This window comes from Rhinopithecus bieti, unplaced genomic scaffold (assembly GCF_001698545.2).
Source record: "Rhinopithecus bieti isolate Rb0 unplaced genomic scaffold, ASM169854v2 scaffold_14233, whole genome shotgun sequence".
NCBI classification, from domain to species: domain Eukaryota; kingdom Metazoa; phylum Chordata; class Mammalia; order Primates; family Cercopithecidae; genus Rhinopithecus; species Rhinopithecus bieti.
Genome location: NW_016807715.1, coordinates 315941 through 329034, shown reverse-complemented (window position 1 = coordinate 329034; position 13094 = coordinate 315941). Strand labels below are relative to the sequence as shown.

At 35.4% G+C, this 13094-nt stretch overlaps 1 protein-coding gene across 1 annotated transcript in view; it reads left to right on the top strand.

Moving 5' to 3' along the window:
- Positions 1-220: 220 nt before the first annotated feature.
- Positions 221-13094, top strand: part of LOC108536645 (protein FAM135A) — a 38352-nt gene continuing 25478 nt past the window's right edge. Inside the window, 9 exon segments of the mRNA XM_017883638.1 lie at positions 221-571; positions 1978-2132; positions 2348-4703; positions 6274-6434; positions 11109-11129; positions 11132-11158; positions 11161-11198; positions 11707-11790; positions 11861-11873. Of these exon segments, the coding sequence (XP_017739127.1) occupies positions 1997-2132; positions 2348-4703; positions 6274-6434; positions 11109-11129; positions 11132-11158; positions 11161-11198; positions 11707-11790; positions 11861-11873 (2836 nt within the window). The 5' untranslated portion in view covers positions 221-571; positions 1978-1996.

Here is a 13094-nt window from a genome sequence, read left to right as displayed (position 1 = left end):
CCCGAGTAGCTGGGATTACAGGCTCCTGCCACCATGCCCCACTAAGTTTTGTGTCTTTAGTAGAGACGGGGTTTTACCGTGTTAGCCAGGCTGGTCTCGAACTCTTGACCTCAGGTAATCCATCCACCTCAGCCTCCCAAACTGCTGGGATTACAAGTGTGAGCCACCACGCCTGGCCCACAGCTTCTATTCTAAAGAACATTATGCTTCAGGAGGGGACACAATTCACATATATAATTATTTTTAAGAAACAAGGTGGTAAAGGCTATGGTGGTAATCATAATAGCTTGTATTTATATATGCTTTCCAGATTTATTTTATTTCATGCAGTACAAAAATACATTGCTTTGGCAACACTGAAGAGGGAGAAGGGAAGTTTAATTCTGACAGGTGATTATGGAGGGCCTAATGGAGGCTGTTTCTCTCCTTCCCATAAGATGCCGGATTGACTTTTTAAATATCTCACGTTGTTAATACTCTCTTTTGGAATTTCTTAGGTACGCAGATTTTCTGAGGCATTCTTTTGTTTTGAGCATCCAAGAGAAGCTGCCATTGCATACCAGGAACTTCAGTGAGTAGTATAAATCCAAAATTAAAATGATTTTATTTCCTTTTACATAAGATACCTGTCTCAGAATTTATCAGTGACAGAATATACAGTATTAATATAAGAAATTAGGAGAATTTGAATTTCAGAAATCCCATCTTTAATCAAAGTAGGTTTCTTCTTATGAATTACTTCACAAAAGTCCCATACTTTACATATAAAGAAGCATAATGCACTGTATTCCTCCTTCCCTTTTTATCAGATCTACCATAATCTTGGTAGTCTCTTACAGCTTTGGCTCTATCCTTCCATTTGGCCATATTCTGTCTGTATTTTCACAGGTCAGAATTTCTTATGTTCATCCTTTTTTATTATAGATTTTCATAGATATTGTTTTCTGTAATTGTAAATGATTTACAATTAAAATATCCAGAACAAATGCCTTCTGTCTCTCCTACTGAGTAGATTCAGTCCTAGTTTCCTTTAAAGAATATTTAAAGGAATATTTAGAATATTTAATTAATATTAAAGAATATTTAGAGGACATTATGCTGAGCGAAAAAAGCTAGACATTAGAAATTGAATACCGTATGATACTACTTATATGAAGTTATAGAATAGGCAGAACTAAGATGAAAAAAAGACAGGACAGTGGTTTTCTTGGCATTGACTTGGGCTGGATTGGGAAGACGTGAGAGAACCATCTGAGTAGATGGAAATGTTCTGTATCATATATCCATTTGTCAAAATCATACAGCTAAGATTTATATTTTAATGCATATAAATTATACCACCAAAAAATCCTATAAATAATAATAGAGTATCAAGGTAGGTAGTGAGTGCTGATAAAAAGGACACATGTTAATTGTTGAAGTTCAGAGGTATGTATGTGGGGTATTTTATACTATTCTTTGATTTGTTTGAAATTTTCCATAAGACAAGGTTATCTGTTTTAACTGTTTTGTATTAGAAAATTATACATCTTGTTTTAAATAGCTGTTAATTTTATTTGTCAATATATGTTAAGTAGAAACAGTAAAATGAAACACGTCTTTTCCCAGCACTAGCATCAAATAATTACTAGGCAGTTAAGCTTTTGGTATTTCTCTTATATGTGATTTGCAGCAGATTAAGAAGTTGAGACATTAAGCATGGAAATTCACTTTGAAATAACATAAGAAAGTATAGAAGAATATAATGGAAATTACATAAATAATTAGCAGTCTGTAATTTAATAAGTCAATAATTTATTGCCAACAAACCATCATTTTCATTTTACCAGTTTTTATCGCTGACCAAGCAGCTCTTTCATAAGAAGATTATGTCTTACAGATGGGGGATAGGAATGGAGGAGGGAAGGGGAAAGTCTATAAAGGGGAGTTGGGTATAATTTCTTAAAATTACAATCTGACTTAAGAAATATTTTTCAGTGCTCAGAGTCATCTACAGATGTGCACCGCTATCAAAAATACTTCCTTCTGCAGTTCTCTTCCACCCTTACCTATTGAATGTAGTGAATTAGATGGAGATCTCAATTCATTACCTATAATCTTTGAAGATAGGTATTTAGATTCAGTTACTGAAGGTAAGTGTAATCTAACTAAAATATACAAGCTATGTGTATAGTTTTCAGTATATTCTTCCTAATATACATAAAACCATTCCCTAATGTGGAATAGTTTTTTTCCTTCTCTGGTTTTATTTATGTTTGAGGATATTAGAAAGTTATAGTTAGAAAAAGAATCATATGAGTTCTCACACTTTGTTTTAAACCTGAATCTTTTTTTCTTTGGATAAAAGACTTAGATGCACCCTGGATGGGAATTCAGAATCTTCAGAGATCAGAGTCCAGTAAAATGGATAAATATGAGACTGAAGAAAGCTCTGTAGCAGGACTTTCTAGCCCAGAGTTGAAAGTCAGACCTGCTGGTGCCTCCAGTATTTGGTATACAGAAGGTGAAAAGCAGCTAACAAAATCTCTAAAAGGAAAGAATGAAGAATCAAATAAATCGAAGGTTAAGGTTACTAAGCTTATGAAAACAATGAAATCTGAAAACACAAAAAAATTAATAAAACAGAACTCTAAGGATTCTGTGGTTTTGGTAGGCTACAAATGTTTGAAAAGTACAGCATCAAATGATCTCACTAAATGCTTTGAAGGCAATCCTTCACATAGTCAGAAGGAAGGTCTGGATCCCACAATATGTGGATATAATTTTGACCCAAAGACCTACATGAGACAGACAAGTCAAAAGGAAGCTAGCTGTTTGCCAACTAATACAGAGAGAACTGAACAAAAGTCTCCAGATATTGAAAATATGCAACCAGACCAGTTTGATCCTTTGAACTCTGGCAACCTAAATCTTTGTGCAAATTTGTCCATTTCAGGTAAACTTGATATCTCCCAGGACGATAGTGAAATTATACAAATGGAACACAATCTGGCATCCAGAAGGTCATCAGACGATTGCCATGATCATCAAACATCCCCATCTTTGGGAGTTAGAACAATTGAAATAAAGCCCGGTAATAAAGATCCTTTCAGTGGAGAGAAAATAACTGTCAAACTAGGACCTTGGACAGAGCTTCAACAAGAAGAAATACTTGTGGATAATTTATTACCCAATTTTGAGTCCTTAGAATCTAATGGTAAATCTAAATCTATAGAAATAACATTTGAAAAGGAAGCTTTGCAAGAAGCAAAGTGTCTTTCTATTGGAGAATCATTAACTAAATTAAGAAGTAATCTACCTGCCCCTTCTACAAAAGAATATCATGTTGTAGTAAGTGGAGATACAATTAAGTTACCAGATATTAGTGCCACATATGCCTCATCTAGATTTTCAGATTCGGGTGTTGAAAGTGAACCAAGTTCTTTTGCGACACATCCAAACACTGATTTAGTCTTTGAAACTGTGCAAGGGCAAGGTCCTTACAATAGTGAAAGATTATTTCCTCAGCTTTTGATGAAACCTGATTATAATGTAAAATTTTCATTAGGAAATCATTGTACTGAGAGTACAAGTGCTATAAGTGAAATACAGTCATCTTTGACATCCATAAACTCTCTACCTTCTGATGATGAACTGTCACCTGATGAAAATTCTAAGAAATCTGTTGTACCTGAATGCCATCTAAATGATAGCAAAACTGTATTAAATCTAGGAACGACTGATTTGCCAAAATGTGATGATACTAAAAAGTCAAGTATCATTTTGCAACAACAGAGTGTTGTGTTTTCAGGGAACTTGGACAATGAAACTGTAGCAATACATTGCTTAAATTCAAGCATTAAAGACCCTTTACAATTTGTTTTTTCAGATGAAGATACTTCCAGTGATGTGAAAAGTAGTTGCAGCTCCAAACCTAACTTGGATACTATGTGTAAAGGCTTCCAGAGTCCTGATAAATCTAATAACTCTACAGGGACAGCAATTACATTAAATTCAAAACTGATTTGTTTAGGCACTCCTTGTGTCATTTCAGGTTCCATTTCTACTAATACAGATGTTAGTGAAGATAGAACTGTGAAAAAAAATAGTGATGTATTAAATTTCAAACAAATGTATTCAGAAATCCCTACAGTTGAAAGTGAAACTCATCTGGGTACAAGTGATCCTTTTTCAGCCAGTACTGATATAGTAAAGCAAGGGCTTGTGGAAAATTATTTTGGTTCTCAAAGCAGTACGGATATTTCTGACACATGTGCTGTCAGCTACAGCAGTGCACTTAGCCCTCAGAAGGAAACTTCTGAAGAAGAAATTAGTAATCTTCAGCAGGAACAGGGTAAAGAGGATGAGGAGGAAGAGCAGGATCAACAAATGGTTCAAAATGGGTACTATGAAGAAACAGATTATTCAGCTTTGGATGGAAGAATAAATGCTCACTATACAAGCAGAGATGAACTAACAGAAGAAAGACTTGTAAAATCTGAAAAAATAAACAGTGACTATCTGAGAGATGGTATAAATATGCCTACTGTCTGTACTTCTGGTTGTTTGTCCTTCCCATCTGCACCACGAGAGTCTCCTTGTAATGTTAAATATTCTTCCAAAAGTAAATTTGATGCCATTACAAAGCAGCCAAGCAGTACTTCTTACAACTTCACTTCTTCAATTTCCTGGTATGAAAGTTCACCAAAACCTCAAATACAAGCGTAAGTAATGAAACACAATAGTATCTGCTGCTAAATATATATATATGGTGTGTGTGTGCATATATATGTGTATATATATGTATATATGTATAATCACGGATAGTGCTAAAGCATTGAGTGTCTATTTTGTTGTCTGGTTTCTGTAATTCAAAAAGTGCGTATTTGGTGACTCTCCGAAAAGGAGAAGTGAACATAATATACCCTTGGCCGGAAAGACCTATAGTTCCTGAATGATTGTGCTGTTCTGCTGTTCTATAGGCTAGACATCCCTGATACAGATTTTCCAGTGGTAGTTTTGTGTTAGAAGTATGGAATAATTGAGGTTAAAACCCTTTTTTCATCAGTCCCTCATTTCTTCTCCATTAACTTCCAGACAAAAGCCAAGTTTTATGAGTTTATCTAGGAAATAAGGACAATATTAGTTAAATGAGTAACAGGGTAATGGAAACTTCTTAAACTTACCAGATGCTGATTGCCTTCAGCTAAGTCAGTGGTTTCCAAAATTGAGATTTCATGTACCAGTAAAATATCCAGAAAAATCTGGGGATGATACAAGTTTACCAGTGTGTACTGGTTCTTAAAATATTCTACTGCCTCAGCCAGACTGAGTCATAATATTTGGGGTAAGAGGTCTGAGCATGTATATATAGAAAGAGATTTTTAAAGTTCTCAGATTATTCTGATTTATGCACAAAAATTAAGATACATAGAGTCTAAAGCTAGTGAAACCACTGAGGTTAACAATGACCCATTAAAAAATTGTAATATGCAGGGAGAATAAAGTTTGTATCACCATCTGGTTACTTCAGACTATCTGAGTCATCAGAAAGCAATGATCTCTCATATAGACTCTATATGTTTTCACCCAGCTTATCCTACTCAGTTTAATGTTTATCAGGTTCCTCTTCCAGCTTCACTTTATCAGTCCAAATGATGTATGTTCAATAGTTAATAATTTTTGATGTTTGCAATCCCCAAATTGATTAGATTGTCCATCATTGCAAACGAGTATATACCACTAATTGTATGTAGTCATATTACCCTCTTCATTCTGCTCCTTCTTATTGGTATTTTAGAGAAAATACAAAGAACCTAATCTGCTAAATACTGTAACTACCATTCTGTTATATTTTGTAAATCACTCCTTCCCTTCCACTTATGCAAGATTAAAAAGGAGCAAAGGGGATAAGATTTGATTACAGGATAAACATCAGATTATCACCTCTGCAGTCCCTCTCCCAGCTTTTCTGTGCATACAGTATTAAATTTTGCAGAAAGCGTAACTCCACTTGGAATGTTTTCTTAGTTGATTTCAAGTTTAAAAGAATATTTTCAAGTGATTTCAGGTTGAAAGTGTTCATTGTATTTGATAGAATATATACTACAAATGGTAAAGAAAATTACTCTCTGGTTTCTAAATCACTTAGGTGATGCCACATATTTTCGTGGTTTTAAAACCAAATATTGTTGGGTTTCCACTTCTACAATTCTCTAAATTCAGGAGACTCTTTTTGGTTCTAACAACTGAATATGATCCTTGGTAAAGGGTATCTTTTGTATTTTACTTCAGCTTCCTTCAGGCAAAAGAAGAACTGAAGCAACTAAAACTTCCTGGGTTCATGTACAGTGAAGTTCCTCTGCTGGCATCCTCAGTACCTTATTTTAGCATAGAAGAAGAGGATGGTTCTGAAGATGGAGTGCATCTGATTGTCTGTGTGCATGGTTTAGATGGTATGTGACATCTATTGATGTAACCCAGAGCAACTCAATATGTTTTTTTCCTAGTCTCATTTAGTTTCATCTAATCTTTGAACCAAAAAAAGATTTTTAATTGCTTAAATTAATTGAATCTTAAATGCATTCTGAAACAGAAATATGCTTAATTTTACTTATCTTAAGTGTAGTATTAGACTCCTTCGTAAGTAAACTTTCCGTGGAACTGACGCTTATGTGCCAACATTTTGTTTAATTTTGGATTTTTTTTTTCATTATACTTTAAGTTCTGGGATATACATGCAGAACATGCGGGTTTATTACATAGGTATACACATGCCATGGTGGTTTGCTGTCATCTACATTAGGTACTTCTCCTAATGCTATCTCTCCCCTAGTCCCCCACCCACCGACAGGCCCCGGTGTGTGATGTTCCCCTCCCTGTGTCTATTTGTTCTCATTGTTCAACTCCTACTAAGAAGTGAGAACATGTGGTGTTTGGTTTTCTGTTCCTGTGTTAGTTTGCTGAGAATGATGGTTTCCAACTTCATCCATGTCCCTGCAAAGGACATGAACTCAGTGGATTTTTTTTTTATCTTCTCTCATATTGTTGGTTTTGCCAGCTGTCACCTCATGGCAGTTATTTTGTCTCCCTTTGATAGTCTTTCTGGTTCCCTTTTACTTGGCTGCTTTAAACTTTATGTGCTAGAAAAATCAGTATTTCTAGAAGTTAAAATTTCATTAATTAAGATATAAATTAAATTCGAAATACAGGTACCTGGCTTTAGTGCTGGGGTTTAATGACAGCCATTTGGTTACTCAGCAGTTTTTTTCTAGATGTAGGAACTGTTAGAAGATGCCAAATTTCTCTAGACCAATGCAATATTACTGTATTACAATGAGATTCTATAGCAACAAACTGGATTTTTACAGATTATGAAAATATTAAACAAATGACCCTGGTACCAAATTAGCATAAAACTGTAGATTTTCTTTAAAAAAAAAACAAAAAAAACAGGCTCTAAAGAAAAAAAGCATTCTCAATGCTAACTTTTTTTCCCTTTCCCCAAATAATAAAGTTTTCAAAGAATTATCCTCCAAGAAAGACTTCTGGACCCAGTAGAATCTCTGGCAAATTCTTTTTAAAACATTTTAAGAAGCAAATTATCCCTATGTTACATAAATTGTTCTAGAGCAATAGAGAAAAAGGTAGAAAACAGCCCGTTTTATTCCTTAAAGTTAACCTAACCTTGTTACCAAATCCGATAAAGATATCACACCAACACCTGCCCTCAAAAAACAGTAGACCAATATAACATAAATATGCTTTTAATGAACTCAAATATATTTAACAAAACTCTAGCACTTGGAATTAATATACTAGAGTAAGTTACCATAACAAATAAGGTTTATTTCCCAGAATGGAAAGATAAGTAAGTATAAAGAATTTTAGTAATAAAATACCCTACATCAGCAAATCAAGTAAGAAACTTTATACAATTTAGCCGGGCGCGGTGGCTCAAGCCTGTAATCCCAGCACTCTTGGGAGGCCGAGACGGGTGGATCACCGAGGTCAGGAGGATCAAGACACATTTCTCTGGCTAACATGGTGAAACCCCGTCTCTCACTAAAAATCAGAAAACAAGCAGGGCGACCTGCGGGCGCCTGTAGTCCAAGTCTACTCGGGAGGCTGAGCAGGAGAATGCGTGAACCCGGGAGGAAGGAGCTTGCAGTGAGCCTGAGATCCGGCACTTGCACTCCAGCCCGGGCGACAGGCAAGGACTCCGTCTCAAAAAAAAAAAAAAAAAAAAAAAACTTTATACAATTTAATAACCATTCCCAATTATTAAAAGTAAGCACAAAACTTTGATCTCAGTCGGATTAGTCTGTTTCCTTAATGTGATTAAGCATATATATTTCAAGCCTATGGAAAACTTATAGTTTGTGGTGAATATTAGAGGTACTCCTTTTAAAATGAAGAATAAAACAATTACCTCTGTCAATGCATTAAATCATAAAATTCTAAAAGGTAAATATCAGGTAAAATAAAAATTCAGCAGTTGATAGTGACGTGTTTATACTGCTAGTAAACCAAAGGAATCCACTACATTATTTTTGAAGATAATTATTTTTGTATTTATATATGAGAGGAATTCAGAAAGAATGTGGAAAAATAAATTTGCCAGGCATGGTGCTGGACGCCTGTAATCCCAGCTACTCGGGAGGCTGAAGCAGGAGAATCACTTGAACCCAGGAGGCAGAGGTTGTAATGAGCCAAGACTGAGCCACTGCACTCCAGCCTGGGCAACAGAGTGAGACTCCATCTCAAACAAACAAACAAAAATTGTGGGAAAATGGAGTTAAAAGATAAAAATAGAAATATAAACTTCATTTCTCAATATAAACTCTGTCTACTTCAAGACACCTTTGTAAGTAGTTATGCCAGCCATTCTAGTACATTTCTAAGAACTGAGGGTCCTGGGAATTTAGTCATGTCAGTGCTTTATTTTTTACTTAAAACCAAAGAAAATGGATCCCCTTTACAGAGTTTTAAGATAAAAAAACAAAGTAGTCACAGGAACCAAATCAGGACTGTAAATCAAAACTCTCACAAAATTGCCCTCTTCATGAGAGTAATGAGTAGGAATATTGTCATGATTGAGAAGGACTCTCTGGTGAAACTTTTCCAGGCATTTTTCTGCTAAAACTGGCTGATTTTCTCAAAACACACTCATGATGAGCAGAAATTATCATTCTTTGGTCCTCTGGAAAGTCAAGAAGCAAAATGCCTTGTACATTCCAAACCACTGTTGCCTTGACCTTTGCTATATTAACTGGTCCACTTTTGCTTTGACTGGACCACTTCTACCTCTTGATAGCCATTGGTTTGATTGTGCTTTGTCTTCAGGATCATACTGGTAAAGCTATGTTTCATTTACTGTTACAATTCTTTGAAGAAATGCTTTAGGATCTTGATACCATTTGTTTAATATTTCCATTGAAAGCTCTTCTCTTGTCTGCAGCTAATTTGAGCACAATGGTTTTGACACCCATTGAGTGGAAAGTTCAACTTTAATTTTTCAGTCAGAATTCTGTAGGCTGAACCAATTGAGATGTCTACGGTGTCAGCTGTTGTTTGTGCTGTTAATTGTCAGTCCTCTTTAATTAGGGCATGAATAAAATGAAGTTGTTCCTCACAAATTGATGTGGGTGGTCTACTGCTGTATGCTTTATCTTCAACATTGTTTTTTCCCTTTTTGAAACAAGTTATCCATTTGTAAACTGCTGATTTCTTTGGGTCATTTCCCAATAAAGTTTTTGTAAAGCCTCAATTATTTCACCATTTTTCCACTGAAGCTTCACCATAAGTTTGATGTTTGTTCTTGCTTCCATTTTAGCAGAATTCATGTTGTTTGATAAGGTTTCTTTTCAAACTGATTTCTTTTCTTTTTTTTTTTTTTTTTTTTTTTTTTTTGAGACAGAGTCTCACTCTGTCGGCAGTGGCATGATCTCGGCTCACTGCAAGCTCCACCTCCCGGGTTCACGCCATTCTCCTGCCTCAGGCCCCCAAGTAGCTGGGACTACAGGCGTCTGCCACAACGCCCGGCTAATTTTTTGTATTTTTAGTAGAGACGGGGTTTCACCCTGTTAGCCAGGTGGGTCTCGATCTCCTGACCTTGTGATCTGCCCGCCTTGGCCTTCTCAAGTGCTGGGATTACAGGCGTGAGCCACTGCACCCAGCCTCAAACTGATTTCGTGCCTCCAACTAGATTCTATTCAGACACGTTATAACAGATTAGTATGTGTTTATTTTGGTGTGAAACATTTTTGAAACCCATACGTAGATTTTTTTATGATGCGCTTTCCATGAACCTTTTGAAGAACGCTTGTGTTCTGTATCTGTATTTTAAGTATATGTGTGAATGCCTTTTGAGTTAATAATTATTAAAATAAACTTTCTTAGATGTTTAAATGAATTTTTATTTTTCTCAGTCTGTGCCAGTATCACCAAAGGAAAGTCAACAGAGTAAATCTAAAATGGATGCAGAGTTTGCTATATGATTACCTAAAATGGTGATGGTAAGGCACCATTTATAGCTACTGTAGCCAGCAGTCACCAAAGTGATGTGCAAACAGTTTGATAAATACGCTGTTAGGTAGAAAAGTGAAAGCCACCAAAACTACCTAAAAAACAAACTGTTGGCCAGGCATGGTGGCTCACACCTATAATCCCAGCACTTTGGGAGGCCAAGGTGGGCAGATCACAAGGTCAGGAGATTAAAACCATCCTAGCTAACACGGTGAAACCCCATCTCTACTAAAAATACAAAAAATTAGCTGGGCGTGGTGGCATGCACCTGTAGTCCCAGCTACTCGGGAGGTTGAAGCGCTTGAACCTGGGAGGCAAAAGGTGCAATGAGTCGAGATCGTGCCACTGCACTCCAGCCTGGGCAACAGAGCAAGATTCTTTGTCTCAAAAAAGAAAAAAAGAAAAAAAAACTGTTGAATTGACATTGCCTGGCTAATAGAAATCAACTTTGACATAAAAATTGAGAACTCTATTTCATAGTACATTGTCTATTCACAAATGGCATAGGCCATAAGCTTGTCTCTAAAACTGTAAAATATATGATGGTGGACTTTGTGCCTTTTACTTTATCTCATCCTTTAAATATCATTTTCATTTTTTAGGAAACAGTGCAGATCTTCGATTAGTAAAACTTACATTGAACTTGGACTGCCTGGGGAAGAATTGATTTTCTTATGTCTGAGAGAAATCAGGTACAATATGACAGTGTTTTCAGTGAAAACAAACATTTTTGTACCAGTTTCTACCTAAATTTTGACTTACTACAAAATGCCTGTAGTAGTAGAAATAGTTTTTCTGATTTCTATGAAATTTGATGTAAATATATATCCAGAGGAAATATATATGATTTACATTTTGACTTATGATCTCTTCACATATGAAACATTTCTAGAATTTCACATTTCTATAGAAATATTTCATTAATTAAACCATTGTAAACATCTTATGTTTCATACTGGTAGTGAGCTAAACAACTAAATAATGCAAGTATTTTAAGAACACTGAACCTTTTTTTCCCCTAGAAATTTAGTCTCTTTGCTCATTTTAATATAACAAATATTACACTCACTAACTTCTCTAAAAAAGTTGGACTTAACCATATTTTCAGTACCTAAATTAAAAATAATGTTTATATTGTTAGTTTTTCTTGTGATTATACATATTCCCAAATATAATATATGTGCTTTGCTTTCTTTTTAGAATGATACTTTTGCTGATTTTGATAGCATGACTGATCGTCTTTTGGATGAGATAATACAATATATTCAGATATATAGTCTAACAGTCTCCAAAATAAGGTATCTTCTTTAATATTATTCAATTTATTTTTATATTTCTATGAATTATAGAAAAGTTAAACAGAATTTGTGGTAAGGTTGCCCTATTCTGAAATGTAGGAGACTACAACTCAAATTAATTTACAGTGAAAAAAAGTAAAGATTTTAGGGAAAGATTTATATGAAATGTCCAAAAAAGCATTATCTGTAGAGAAGAAAGTAGGTTAGAGCTGGGGAAGATGAGGGATGGTTGGGATAACTAAAGGATACAGGATTTCTTTTTGAGGTGGAAAAAAGGTTCTAAAATTGATTATAGTGAGTTACAACTCTGTGAATATGTAAAGGCTCTGTGACTTACATATATGTATATGAAGCAACAAAAACACTTTCAAAGTTTGTATACTTTTTTTTTTTGAGGCAGGGTCTTGCTTAGTCACCCAGGCTAGAGATCAGTGGCGCCATCTAGGCTCACTGTAGTCTCAACCCCCTGGGCTCAGGCGATCCTCTCACCTCAACCCCCCAAGTAGCTGGGACTATAGGCATGCGCCACCATGTCCAGCTAATTTTTGTAGAGATGGGGGTTTCGCTATGGTACCCAGGCTGGTCTCGAACTCCTGCGCTCAAGTGATCCTCCCACCTTGGCTTCCCAAAGTGCTGGGATTACAGACGTGTGCCACCTTGCCCAGCCAGATTTTATGACTACTGTATACGTTTGTGAGTCAGTTTTCCACAAGCAAGACATGATGATTACGCCAATATGAGTTTCATTATTTAATTAGATCTTGTTAATAGATGTAGGAGAGAAGAGTCTTTGTTTCAAAAAGGGTAGAATAAACTGACTACATTCATATCCCATCTCGGTTAGAGGAAGAAGCTGGTTCTGCGTACTGTAAACTTTTGGACAGTTTGTTTCCAACTTGAAGTATAGGGAATAAGAAGAGAGATAAGCAGTTTTTACCTAAAGTCATTTTTTAAAAAACAGAATTCTGTTAAAATATGAGAGAAGGTTCAGGTTTGTTGGTTGAAGAGATTATTTTCTTGTAATTATTCATTTGTGGATCTTAAAATCTTGTTTAGCTTTTATTCGTTTATTATTTTATGATGAGAAAAATAATATTTCAACTTATTTATTCCTCCTCAAAAGTATTGTCTTTCAGGTTAGATTGTCAGTTATAATCAATCATTTCCAAAAGTGTAATCTGGTTGATTGTAAACTGTTAGCTACCATCAGAATTCCCACCCCCACTACTTTAGGAAGTTCAGTTTGGGAGGGAAGTTTGTCCTGAGCTTCTCACAAGATACATCTGCAAG